Source organism: Apis mellifera, linkage group LG2 (genome assembly GCF_003254395.2).
Source record: "Apis mellifera strain DH4 linkage group LG2, Amel_HAv3.1, whole genome shotgun sequence".
Classification (NCBI taxonomy): Eukaryota; Metazoa; Arthropoda; class Insecta; order Hymenoptera; family Apidae; genus Apis; species Apis mellifera.
The window spans coordinates 3,034,194-3,049,386 of NC_037639.1; the positions used below are offsets into that span (position 1 = coordinate 3,034,194).

The 15,193-nt window shown below is 33.6% G+C and overlaps 1 protein-coding gene across 1 annotated transcript in view; it reads right to left on the reverse strand.

Annotated features, from left to right (window-relative positions):
• Positions 1-924: 924 nt before the first annotated feature.
• The window catches only part of LOC102655706, a 427,418-nt gene continuing 413,149 nt past the window's right edge, over positions 925-15,193 (reverse strand). The window contains exons 6-7 of the mRNA XM_006558762.3: positions 3,333-4,996; positions 925-3,269 (exon numbers count right to left, since the gene is read on the reverse strand). Of these exons, the coding sequence (XP_006558825.2) occupies positions 2,708-3,269; positions 3,333-4,996 (2,226 nt within the window). The 3' untranslated portion in view covers positions 925-2,707. The remainder of the gene's footprint in view (positions 3,270-3,332; positions 4,997-15,193) is intronic.

Consider the following 15,193-nt stretch of genomic DNA (forward strand, 5'->3'; position numbering starts at 1 on the left):
AATTATTATGTCACGTATATTATGTATATTTTCAAAATGAAATTTTTAAAATCGATTGTTTAGAATATATGTATTGTTTAGAATATATGGGTGTAACTCTATGTTAGATGAGACCACGTTACATATTTCGTTTTTCATAAACAAAAGCGTTTTTTATAATTCGATTTTTTTTTTTAAATGCATCATCGTCTGATGCCTGGAAGAATGTTTCGGTGAACGTTCAATCACATTTACTTTACCTCTCAACTAGAAGATTGATCCTTTGTTAATTTATTCAATTGATTATAAATTGCAAATTTATCGGTTTATTTATTTTTTTTTTTATTACTTGTGATCCAATTTTTCACATCCTTCAAAATTACGTCAGCGAAGAAACAACAAAATTGAAGTTATGAAATTACAATGGATAACTTAATTTAATAATTAAATTGATGCGTTTTAAAAGAAAACGTATTATTTATTTGAATAAAAAATAAAAAAAGAAAGGATTTTAATTTATAATAAAATAATTTGCTACTTAAAAAAAATTAATATACAAGTATCTGAAAATAATACTTAACAAAATATTAAATACTTATTTTATTTAAACAAATCCAAGCTTGAACGAATGAATACGAAGGAAAGGCATGTCTTAAATATTTAAATAAAAAATTGTTTCGAGCGATCGTTTTAAATACAATGAAGTAACGATTTAATACGAAAGAGAACGATATAATACGTTGTCACCTTGAAATTTAAGTTCACGATCAAATTCTAGTTTCACGAAAGTTCCTCCCCGGTCGAAGAAAGTTCGCTACACGTTTATGTTCCAGATTCCAGTGAAGGAGAATATTCAATTGAACGATTATTTTCGAGTTTATAAATTCCTTCGATTTTATCACGTGGATTACCGTGTAACTACACGCTATCGAACTTGAGATCGTCTTTTTTTTCTTTCTTTTTTTTTTTATTTTTTTTATTTTTTTAAGTAATTTATTCAATGATTTAGGTATAATTAAGTGGTTGACTTAATATAACGTTACACATCGTGAAAGTTCATTGTGAGCATTCATTTATTATGAATCGTACTCAGAAAATAGATGTCTCGTTACAAATTTGTAATTCCATTTTTTTTCTTTTTCTCCCCTCCCTCCCCATTTTTATGCTGCGATTAAATTTTAGAAAATATCTATACAATAATTTACAATTACTCGTTCACATTACTCGATCTTCCTTCGAGACAAAAAATTTATTTATCCCCAAGGGAATATAAAGCATTCGATATAATTTTCCTTTAAATAATATAGAAAATACAAAGGTATTACGGATACAAATACAAAGTTTTCTAATACCACGCCAATAAATACATATACATAATAAACGCTGGGAATAAAATGACGCAACGAATCATTGAAATCCCCAATAGAGTATTCTGAATACGATTTTTTCACATCCTCAAGATTACTCGCATAAGGCGCTTGAAAATTCACCGTAATTGCAATAATAATTCCCACAAACGTTCATTGTGGATCGTTCGTGAACGACAGCAATGGCGGTGGAAGCGTGTGATCGACGATCGATATTGCTCCATCTTTCTCTAAAAATGATCTTTACAAACGACATGCAAGTCCACATATAATTCGTATAATCGAGACACAAGCTTCGCCCGAAACTTTGATCTTTCTTCCCTTTTGCTTCCTCTTCCGGGTTTCGTCTTTCAACGATCTTCAAAGTCACCGATATATCTCGAACACACGATCATTCTATAGCACGTAAAAATCGTTAGTGGAGCAACGAACACAGTTCTTATTTCCATCGGTCTTTTGACTCTTCTCACCCCTCCCCCTCAATCCGATCCATCTTGCTTTGCGAAATCTCGTTCCTTTTTCACGGTACAGCCCCTTAGTCCGCGCATTGCGCTATTGTGAAACGGATGCCCACGTCCGACGAAACGTATCGATACCTTCTCACAATTCTCATAATAATCAGAGTTTTTTTTATCCCTTTTGACGGATTTCCCTTCAAAGCATCATTGATCCTTAACGTTTGATCCGTATGCACGTCTTGTTCTTCTTATTCCCGTTTTCTTATTCCCATCGGGCATATGAATCTTTGCTTTCATTAAAATAACTTCGATGTGTCTTTCTATTTATTTATTTATATATATATATATTTATATATGTATATTTCTTCCTGTTGATCCGTAATTTCCATCGGCACGATTTTAAGTAATGTAAACATGGAGATTTCCCATTGTGAACACCATATACACGAGGCGTATACACGACGTAATCGGAGAAATTCCTATCGATCAAAAAAAGATTATAATTTGATTCGAAATTTGCGTGGTCGCCGATTCCAACGAAGACTGGCAGACAGATGATTGGAATGTACCAATGTTATCATCATTAACTTACTCGTCGAGTTATTACAGTTCACCATACGCCCGTCGTAATCAGTCTTCAGTTTGATTTAGCTGCGAGTTCGCCAATTCCATTCGCGATTGCACCGGCGATTGTTGCATCAAATGCTTCGCGCAATGCATCTTTCTCTCCTCCACCATTTACGCAAGCTCGCCACGAGAAGAATCGGACGGAGACGCGTGAACCGCGTCAGAGTCCCTTCTCCCCACTCCGCCTTATTCGAGTTTATTTCAGTCTTCGATTCAATTCACTCGGCGCATTATCGAAATCTTAGTTCACCTTGTCACCCGCATACATACACTTCCTTACGCCCGATACGTGCCTATCTCCATGTCCATCCCGTCGCGCATCTCCATCTCCATCTGAAGTTCTCGGTGCTTCTCGGACCGATGAGGGACGGATTGCACATCTCGATCGCGACTCCTCTCACGAGTCGACGATCTGTCCTTCTCGCGCGGGAAATGATGATACTGATGGGCCGCGTGGCCGTTCATGGGCAGGGTAGGGTAGGAGGATTGGCCGCAGGACGACTGGTGTCTCGAGGGTAGCGGAGGTGGCGCGTGATGGTGTCCAGGTATGCCGTTCTGAAGCCTCGAGTCGTTCTGCGCCCTTTCCGAGGCGTTGTCCGGGTCGCGGGGGGGCAGATGGGGTGGCTGGGGCGTGCGGCGCAGAGAATGATTCGAATAATGCAGCCTACCACCGCCTGTGGAGGAGCAGTTATCCCCTGGGACGGTCAACGCCGTTGAGCCGTCCTCGATGGCGGCTGGACGATGGCCGGACGTCCCGGAGTTGGGCAGCGTTCCCGGGCGGCGCATTTGGCGCGCCGTCTCCCCGTCGATGTAGGTGAAGCCTTCGGCGAGAGTAGTGCTGCCATGGGGCAAGAACCAAACACCGCCGGTTCCAGGGCTCGCCGCCCGAAGTTCTAGCTACAGTTCCGTCACTGGTATAGGCTTGATACCAGCCGCTATCTGGGAGTGTTGTTGTTGCTGTTGTTGCTGTTGTTGTTGTTGTTGCAGTTGTTGCTGTTGAAGATGGTGATGATGATGGTGAGGCGGGATTTGTTGCGGTTGAGCTTGATGGTGATGGTGATGGTGGTGAGTGTGAGCGGATCTGACGATGTACTCGTCGTCGTTCGAGAAGGTCTTTTGATACTCGTGCTCCTTGCGGGAGATGCCGCGGTTTTTCCACTTGTAGTCTTTCAACGCGTCCCCAAAGCGTCTGCGACATCTGTAGTAGCCGATCAGACACACGGCGCAGAAGAAGGCGACGCCAGCCGTGCTGAGGGTGGCCAGCAGAGCTTGTTTCCTGGGGTCGGAGAAAGCGCAACCTAATTCGTCGGGTGTCATGCCCTTTATAGGCTTCCCTTTCGACTCGGCTGGCTCCAGGCACAACACCGGGCTGGAGTTTCTTGGGACGAGGATCTCGGATAACCAGAGTAGGCTGCAGTCGCAGACCAAGGGATTTTCGCTCAAGTCGAGTCGGCGAAGCTCGTTCCAGGCCACTAGAGATTCCGAGAATCCGGTGAATGCGTTATCGCGCAGCATCAAGTGCTTTAGGTTGGGCAACCCGGCCAGGGAACCGTCCTCCATTGTAGTCAGCCGTTTGTTACTATTCAACACTAGTGTCTCTAGATTTGCGTTGTCCGAGAACGCTCCTCGTTCAACGGTGGTTAATAACTTTGCCGCGGATATGTCCAATTTTTTCAACTTGGACAGGCCTTGGAAGGCACCCGATCTCAGGATCGTGAAGAAATTTTGACCCAGCGTGAGCTCCTCGAGTCGAGGCAGAACGGCCAATTGTCTAGTCGGCACTTCTCGCAATTTGTTCCCATCCAATTCCAACGTGCGCAGAGCGTTCAAACCGCGAAAAGCGCTGTCGCTTATGTTGTCCAAGCCGGCACCGGTAATGTCAAGCACGGTCAATTGTTCCAATCCCCTGAACGCGTCGTCTGGAAGTGATGAAAACGCGTTCCAACCTATATGCAACTCAGCTAAAGCATTCAACGGAGCCAGAGCCGGAGATGGGATGGTCTTCAACTGATTGTCGTCGAGGTGTAATACTCGGAGCGTGCCCAACTTTTGAAAAGCACCCAGCTCCACTTTCGATATGCGATTTTTCCCCAAGTCCAACTCTTCCAACTTCGATAACGAGGCAAACAGGCCATTCTTCAGGTTTTCCAAGTAGTTGTCACGTAGATTGAGCACCGTCAAAGATTTCAAACCTTGGAACGTCTTCTCGGTCAATGCCGAGATCTTATTATGTCTTAGATGAAGTTCCACCAGTTGCTTCTGAGCATCGAAGCTCCCATTGGGAATGGTAAACAGGTGATTGCTCGACAAATCGACGTTCTTTAAGTCCCCGTAGAATTGGAACGCGGCTGCGTCAACTATTTTTATTCGATTTTCCTTCAACACTATTCGCTGGATACTTGGATTCAGGGCAATCGGTATGACATCCAAATTTGCTCCTATACAGGATACCACGAGGTTGTCGTCGTCGCAGATACAACCGTTTGGACAGATTGCGGCCGTGCCAAGGGTGAACAAACCAGCCAGTATTAACAGATGAAACAACGTCACATCGCGTCTTCGTGTCTGAAAATAATATAAACAGGAATTATTAGACGAATTCTTTAATTATAGCTTTATCATAAAAATGATAGATTATTTAACTCTAATAAAAATATATAGTTTTATTCGGTATGCAAAGAGATAATAGCCAGGACAATTCAATGATAAAAATTTAATTTGATAGTTCAATAATCTCAAGAAATTAAAATAAAAAAAAATTCTATGAATCAATCATAAATTAATTCCATCATCTGAGAATTAAATTAAATTTTATACAATAACTTATTATATTTATACTAATTTAAATAAAATTTAATATTTATTATAAATATATTAAGTAAAATTATAATATTAACTTCATTATATTACAATTATATATACATATTAATTAATTTTATTTATAATATTTATAAGGAGTTAAATTTAACTCCTTACAATTAAAATCTATATTTATAATATAAATCTTACTTCACTATATATATATCTATTAATATATACATATTTAATTGCTATTATGTTACAACATTCGAATTACAGAAATTACAGAATACAATAGCCGTTCAAAGATATTTATTTGCGGCTTCGATTATCATTATCGACTTCCTTCATTCAAAATTCGCAAGACCTCTTGCTTGCTTAGCTTGATAATTATACCTTATAGTATAGAAAATATTAACGAGAATAACGGTGGCACTTGAAGCTGTCTAGTGGCAGTTATTGTTACTATACAAGACATAATATGGTTATTGGTATATATTGGTACTATACAAGATCATAATATGGTTATGATTGCAGTTACTTAGTGGCAAATAGACTAATTAGAGATTATTCGCAGCGTGTGACACGTTGATGTAAAAATAAACAAGAAATAATTAAATTAAATTAAAAAAATTTGATTTAAGCTCCATGATAGCAAAGCAATTGTTTCGAATATTCATATCGTTTTATAGTTATCTTTCTTTACAGAAAATTTATTCAAATTTACTATTATTTGATTTTTATTTTTTAAAATGTGATCTAAAATTGGTCGCTTATAATTTTCAAAAATGTATATCTTTGAAATAACATTTTTTTATTTTACATATTTCTAATATTTACTACTCATATTAAAGCTAAGAAGTATTTTATGCAATATTAAATATTACGCGAATAAATAAATATTTATTTTTATAAATCATCAATATATTTCAGCATTTCGATGATTCAATTTGCATAGAATATATTGAAATTGTTGCAAATTGTATACAACTTGAACAATTTTAAGTATTAAAGGAACATTTTTGAACAACAATGCGCAATGTATGTGTACATTGAAATCATTTTACCAATATTTTATAAATAAAATATATAAAAATATAAAATCTACATAATAATCTTGTAATCGATTTAAAAATTTAAAGAAATTCATTTTATCGAAGAATAGCGAATTTCCAATCGTATAAATCATAAATTATCTAATTTGGAGCAGTGTCACGTAATACTTGCGTAAAACGGAAATTCGTTTCAGAAAATGGTTCTCTTCAAGAGGATGACGCGTGATAGAAACGAGTCCCAGAAGATTCATTCGAAAGCTACCTCGATTCAGTTTGCAATGAATGTTCCGTGAAATTAGGCTCGCTGTTCTATAGGGTGTTCTAATTTAATTTAATATAATATAACTTTGAAACAAAAAAAATATTTTAAACGAAAATTCTGAAATTTAGATTGGCAAATTTTATATTTATTTTTTCTTGATATTTTTATTTCAATAAAATATATATTTCAGCAAAAATTTCTTTTGAAAACAAGATATTTTGATAACATTAATTCAGAATAATATGATAGTAGCTTTGAAAACTTTTCATGAAACAATTTTCAAAGTTGTTTTTGAGAACGAGTAAAACATTTTATAACTTTTCAAAGAAAATAAAAAAGTAATTAAATACGTAGTAAATTTAGCATAACAAAGTTTATTATTCTATATAGACAAAACTATTAGAATATCGATAATATATCTCAAAAAATAGGCACTCAAAGAATGTAATCCATAATAATAAATCTAATACTAGATTTGACACTAGATATAATAAAACTAATAATCAAATTAATTAAAATATCATGTTCAAATCTCGTGTAATAAATAAAATATTATAAATACGTGTAACATTTATATGCATGTAAAGTATTATTCTTTATTATTAATAAAGTATCAATATATTCGTAAGAACCTTTAGAAATTAATTCTAAAAGCTAAATCAAACACAAAAGTTATACAAAGTTACACAAAAATGTTGGTTGAACCTTATTTATTAAATTATAAGCAATCTAAGTTTGCGTTTGGCGAAGTGAAACTCTAAATAAAGTAAGATAGCTCTGTCTCCGTCATTTCCTTCTGTCTCCACCTCGTTTCATCTAACGAAAACTTTAAATTGCTTATAACTCAATAACCAAGCCTCAACCAACATTTTCGCATACCAACTTTTGTGTTTGTTCTGGCCTCTAGAATCGATTCTCCAAAGAATGTTCCACGAATATATCGACACCCTGTATATCGTGAAACCCTCTGCCCCCCCCCCCCCCCCCCCCCCCTCCCTCACTTCACTTTTGCTCGGTCAAACTGTACAACAGTATATTAATCCGTAATCCACGAAAAAAAAAAAAAAAAATCGTGGAAAACGCGAAAATGGGCTGCTTGCTTCTAACTACACGAGGCACGATTGCAACGTGTCAGCCGTATTAAAGCAAAAAAGAAAAAAACGGGCACATCATTAGAAAAAGATTATACATTCGCGGGGTCACCGGTACACTTGACTCCATTACTCATTTTCCATTTCAACCATATCACAAGATTCGGCCTTCGTTTAATGAATCAAGGCCCTCGAACGTGTTTCTGATATCATTTATTCGAGCATTTCTGCATATTTGCCGGCGGCACGCACGTGTTTCGTGTGCAAATCTTTGTATGGTGAATAAATTGGCGGCACGCTCTCAGATACCAAGCGTGATTAGGCGACATTGTAATTTCGTGAAAATATCTCGAAGACTCTTTATGTTTGTTATCGTTGGTAACATCAAAGATATATGGTAAAATTTGCTCGTTATTTCGTTTTTATTTATATTAACGAGTACTTCTTTTTTTTTTTATTGTCGTTCAATTGATGATTGATATACTAGTTATTTTTTATGGTAATTCTTATCTTTAGGAGAGGCATTACAATTTTAATCAATCTTTTGGTATCGTGAGATCTGTGTAAAACGTTGAAACAGCGAAGAGAATAAATTTCAAGAGCGATAATACTATAATAATATTATGTGAAATGTAATAAATATTGGAACAAATGAGTTAATAATTAATAATTTATTTTGTTATTGTAATTAAATATATTGCCACTATATATCATGTTATAAAATACTTTTATAATATGAATAAATAATATCGAAGATTTTTTAATATTGAATTTTTTCTAAAAATACATTTATCATAAAGTGCTTTCAATATTTACAATTTACAATTTAATTATGTGTCACTTTTATTTGTATATTATTCACTATTCAAAGGCCATTCAATGGTTAAGGCTGTATTCAATGATCCAACAGTAATACAATGAAACTTGTGTTGCAAATTTAATATCATATTTATCATTATAATTTATCGAATATAATACAAAAGATGTATCAATAAAATAAAATATAAGAAAGAACATTTTAAATCAATTAATTTCAATATGCTTTAAAAACAATCTTTTATACAATCTGTCTAAAAAATTTGAACAGTGGTCATGATATAAGAGGAATTCATTAATTTGAAATCTCTCTTCACTTAAAAATATAAAAATTCTTTGAAATATTACTCGAGCTATTATTATTGCACGTCATCTACTCTACTAGCTATTAAATAGAGAGGCAAATGGATTGATTCTTAAAAAAGTTCTTTCAACGATCGACTTTTCGCGTATTCTAATACAATTGAAAGTTGGACGACGTTAGATCGAACTTAGGGATCGAAAATGGATACAAGTTTTGATTACTTTAAGACCGGTTAGCAGCTTTCTTCCACGGCGTTAAATTCGATTTCTGCCTTACTCGGATGGTAAGGAAGAGGCCATATCGGTAATGCAGCGGAGAGGTCGATACAATTATATAAACTCGAAAACGAACAAGAATGGAAAACGACATTACGCGATGTGCGCGAAAGAAACGAAAGAGCTTTATGAAAACTTTATATTATTGTCTAATTCAAACTCACGGACTTTATTTCAATCGTGTCAGTTAATAAGAAAGTCGCATTGCCGAAGTTGGTAATGCTAATGCGACATGGAGGTTAGGTTTAACTGCGTGAACAATGTACTAATCAATCATCAGCGACGTAATCGTAATAAGCTGACATTTAATAGCGACAATAGGAAGGGGGCTTTTATTGCGGCCAGAAATGGGGCAATAAAAATGTACAAGGGGGCGAAACAGGGCGAGACCCTTCGCTAAAAACGGCTTTGCAGTCTGACCTAATACGAATTATAATAGGATTAGCCAGAGATAACGGTACAGTTACTCGCTATTGCGTGAGTTCACAAGCATATAATTATGATTGCGTTGAGATGCTAATGGTGTATTGTTTCGGTTAACGGAAACAACGGGTTACGTTATTATTCCAACCGTGTTTGGTTAAATTATCTTATGTTAATTCAATGAAATCATGTTTAGGGACGATTTCAATTCAGGAATTATGTCTGTCGACCATCTTCCGGCGTGGATGAGGGAAAATATCGTTTCTGCCGATAGTTTGACGCTTGAAATACGGAACATAAACTATGAACGGGTTGTAGGTGGCCCGATAGATTCAAAATTATTAGTCTACTGGATCAAAAATGAAGGAAAATCGCAAGGGTTAAGCGAAACATATAATAATTGTTTTATTATTTAATTTTTTGTGTAATTTGTATTTTTGAATAGATATAGGATTGAGAAATAGATATAAACTTTTTCAAATTTTTTGATACAAGAACAAAGGAAAAGTCTTATATATTCTATTATTTAATTTAATATAAATAAAAATTTTCAATCTTTCGAAGTTAAGTTGCTTTTTTAATGAAATAACTTTTTTTTATATATATAGAATGTTAATATATTAGCGAAATATTTTGAATGATCGATTACAGAGGTCAAAATAAATATAAAGTTGGTATAGAAAAATATTATTTATTAAGTTATATTTATAAGTTATATTTATAAGTTCATATGTTAATGAAGAGCTAAATTAAACTTGTTCCACTTTATTTCCATTTGCTATTTTATTTTGTATCTATCTCGCTTTATTTAATCTAATTTAATAATAAAAAAGCCATAATAGATATTTTAGTATATCAACTTTTATATTTATCTTAAATTTAAGAATCTTTAGATTCTCCAAAAATGTTTCATAAATATAATATTAACAATAAAATAAATATATTTTAACAGAAATATTATTTTTGATAAAAATAACTTTTATTCTCTAGAAAAGTTATGAATAATAAAATACACTAAAATTCCTTTTACATGATTCACTTCACACAATAAGAGCTCATATTAAGAATTCATATTCACGTTCATATTTAAGCATTCCATGAAATCTTTTATGTATACATATGTATACATCTTAGACATTCATATACTGCGAATACAAATAAAACAATGATAATAATTCATATAATAACAATTCGGTATCTAAATTTTAAATAACTAAACACTACAAAAATTTCGATCATACAAATAAAGTTAATAAAATTCTGATTTAATATTGTATCTCATATAATTGTTAATTCTTTTTGTTAAAAATACTTCAACTAATTCAATCCATTAACAATTTATGATTTTCACGTGTTATACGTGTATTTGTATGTTAGATTACACATATAAAATCTCTATATAAAATCTCTACTAATATCATCATAAAATCATATAGTTAAATATAATAATCCATAAATTACTAGAGATAACAGATCGGTAATTAATCAGAATAAAAATAATAAGTGAGAGAGATTGTACGAACTTGGATTGCTTATATCGCAAACAACAACAGTATTAATCTCATCGGGCGAAATTACCATAAATACAATATCGGAGTGTCATCGGGATTTTATCCTATCGTCATTGTTTTTTTGTATATAGATACTTTTAATCGCGCATTTCATGCAATTTATCGTCTCCGCGAGATTTATGGTGCACGCTTTTATCACAGTCAGAAGTTAATGAAAAGAGCGATAAAATTTTAAAGATAATTAAGAAGTTTCCAATGTGATTGCATACTTTGGAAAGCAACGGCATACTTCATAAAATAACAATTTCCATTTAATAAAACGAAATTTACGAGAAGCATTAATTTATACAGTTTTTAACAATCTAATCTTGAAGAGAAAAATATATAATTGTTAATTGTTTAAAATTTTTAAAACGATTAATATCGAGTAATTATATAATTAGATTTATATATATTATTACATTATGGGCAAATAGATACGTCAAATATTTAATAAGTTTTTAATGGTTTACGTGAATGATAAACGAGCACAATTTGATAATAATTTTACTATTGTGGTGTATCATTATCGATACATTAATTTTACTTTAATTTATTTATTATGATTAGTTATTACTAGTATGAGATTAATGTAATATTATTACAACTTTATTAAATATCTTGTTTTTTTTGTTTATTTATTTTTTTGTATTATATTTTATCTGAATATTTAATAAATTAGCTTTTTATTTTCTGCTACATCTTTTATACATTTTATGTGACGTGATTACTAATCCTCATTAAATATTCAGAATTTAATTTATTGTATATATCAATTAGATTATATACTTGTTTATAGAGAAAAAAATTCTAAAAATCAAAATGATTTCAAATAAAATATCATAATAAAGTATAAAGTATATATTTCCTACAAGAGAAACAAAAAGTTTCCAATTCATCTCTAAAATTCCAAACTTATTCAAAAAGAAAAAAAGATTATTACGATGACCAAAACCTATCTATAAACGCATCGCCTGATTTCAATCAAGATCAAAATCCTTCGAAACAACCGACTACTAATTACTCCAAATCATTTCCGCACGTCGATCACCGATCACAACACCGCCAAGGACGTAATGCTGATTAATCGAGCAAATGGTCCAGATCCAACAAGGAATCCAAATCCAACGTGAACTGCTCTGAGAATAAAATACCGTCGATAAAAAGAAAACAGAAATCTCATAAACACGTAACAATAACTTAAACAATAATGTAAACTCATTCGTCAAGGAAGAGACAAAGGAAAAGGCCTGAAGGATGCAGCATCCCTTTTTCTTGGCGCTCGAATCGACAGGTTCTCGTCTTAATCGTGACCTGTTATGGGCGACTAATTGCGGTCAGATAACAACCGCCGAGAACACGTCAGACGTCTCGACTTATCGCTCGCACTAATCATACCAGTAACGGGAGAGGGGAAAGGGGAGAAGGGGAGTGAAAGGGTTGGACCGAAGGGTTGGCTGCGAGCTCGGGAGAGGGATAACGTCATGCGTACCGCCGCTTTCGGGGCGAACACGTCAGATTTAACTGGATGTAATTAGCGATTACAAATTACCCTTTTGTCCATTAGCGCGGCCGCGATACGTGCGCCAGATTTGCGCTGCCGCCCCTGCAAATGGATATGCACACGGGGGTTCCTGCAACCGTCTCTCTTTCTATTTTGCACACAGGTTGCATTTTTGAAGGATCGATTATATAGGGATTTAAAAATATCATCGGTTCGAGCTCATTTATTGGATTGTAAGGAATTTGTATCGATTTTTGTTTTAGCCTCCATTAGAATCGATAAAAGGTGTTCTTATGAATATATCGATATATAGAAGGATAAAGAATTTAAAGACGGTGAGAATGGTTTAACGGAGATGAAACGGTCTTGCTTTAATTTAAAATTAAATCGTTGTTTAAAGGAGAAAAATAAGCTTCATTTCCAAGTTACATTTGATTTGCGAAATGAAATCAAAACTCGGGGAACAGTTGTTGTAAGATAAGTTATCACGTGGATTTTGTGCAACGTAAACGTTCCCCTCCCCCCTCTGTAATGGGAGTAAAGTTACCTCGAAGACGCTTGTTTTCACATGGAACGGAAGTCGGAATTTCATCAAATTTAAACTTCTCGGCTTCGATATTTCAAAAGGTTGCACGTGTATAAAATATCATCCATCAAGGCCCACATTCAAGGCCCTATCCGCCTTCAACTTGTATCGCAATAAAGAGGAATTGAAACACACGTTCGCTGCTCTTTCAGCTTTTACTCGCGCGTTCTGTCCTACTTTTAAACTATTTCGCGAACGCGTTAAATGGTCACAGTTTACGGATGAGTTCGTTCGGTTTTCCCAATTTTCTGTTCATCTTTCCTGAAGGAAAAAACGAACAAAAAGGACGAAAAAGAGAAGTATCGGATTTTAGAACACCGAATTTTACCTACACTCTAGTTTCTAATAAAAGTGTAACACGTATTTTGCGAGTAAAATTCTTGTTCTAAACTACTTCTCGTAACTACATTGACATTACATTGATTTTAATTGCGTAAATTTTTATTTTTTTAAGGATGCAAGTTTGAGAATTGCTAATTATATTTATATTTTTTTATTAATTTTTACAATAAGACGAAATTTCATATAATTAGAACAAAGAATAAGATAAGAAAGGGATAATATAAATGAAATCAATCATCGACAATATTTAACGCAATTAACTATTAAAGATTCGTGATCAAGAATTTTAAAAATTTTAATTCGATCGATGTACGATCTCAATTGGAGTGGGCACTTAATCGACGATTGGATTAACGAGTAAATTAATTACGCAATCGTCAATTGAACGTAACGATTAACCGTTAAAATTCTCTTTGTCGTGAAATTAATATTGGAGGCTGCCTTTACATCTATATCATACCATCGATCAGCTTTAGGTTTTGATCGGTATTCATTTAATAAAATACGCATCGAATAGGATCTTGATTAAAAAACTTACTCGATCGATACTTTTGATCACTCACGCGATAAAGATTAACAATGTTCGATGTTTACGTGATGATTACTAATTGGCAATTAATTCATAAAAATATACATCTCTCGAAAAAAAGGAAATTCTTGGAATGCGAGGAATGGAAAAATAACTCGGGTTTTTTTGATATTTCGATTGGTCGAATGTAAAAAATACGTGTATCGGATATCGTCGGTTTTTTTTTTTTTTTTTTTTTTTTAAGATACTCCTTACAAACGAATTCCGCCAGTTTTGTTTGCATTTCATTTTTTTTTTCCTTTTTTTGTTTTTTTTCCCTCTTTCAAATTTCCCGTCCGATCGTTTAAAGCATTCTATAACATCCGGGGTATTTGCCGTGACAAGAGAAATGTCATCGAATCGACGATTTCCCGGGCATGGGATAAAAGTTTTTCAGAAAATCGGTTTATCGGGACAATTCGTTGCTATTTGTAGGTTTCCAACATCGAGTCGTGGCAGAAAACTTTCAGGATATCAGCACATCAGAGTGTTGTTTCATTGGCTTTAAGTGGGAATGTTACGCGTAATGTTTCGATGTATGATACGATATCACACGTGTACAATGATGTATCTTAAATTATATTTTAATTAAAGGGAATAAAAATTTACGGATGTCAAAATTTTGAAAGAATTCGCATTATTCGATTTTCCTTGACGAAAAAAGAGAATATTAAACGATGATGATGATTACATTTTTTGGTACTAAAAAGGGGACTTCTTAAAGTTATATCTACAGTGTAAGATTTGAATATCGTGTATGTAAATTTTTTATTATATATTTCTTATTAAGGAACGAAGTATATAAAGCTTTTCTTCGAAATTACATATCGTCATTCTTCTTTTTAAAATTTCACACTTCAGGGAGGATAATATAAGTTATGAATTTTTGATAAGATTTTCCCTGAAGACCGAAATTTCCATTTCCATTTCTTTTTTTTTTTTGTTTCAATTTAGAGCAGTATATTAATCTTTTATGCATGGAAGATTTTTTTTGCTAATTATTTTTTCATTAAGTTTATCATTTAATGAATCATTTGTAAGTTCATAAACGATTTTTGGCTTTTTTTGAAAAAAATACGTACTTTTTCTTTTTTATTGCTTATTTTATATTTGAAATATGCGACGTTCCGTTATAGGAATGCACTAATTTTTATCGAGAGCGGATATATCCTCTCGCTCTTTGTCTC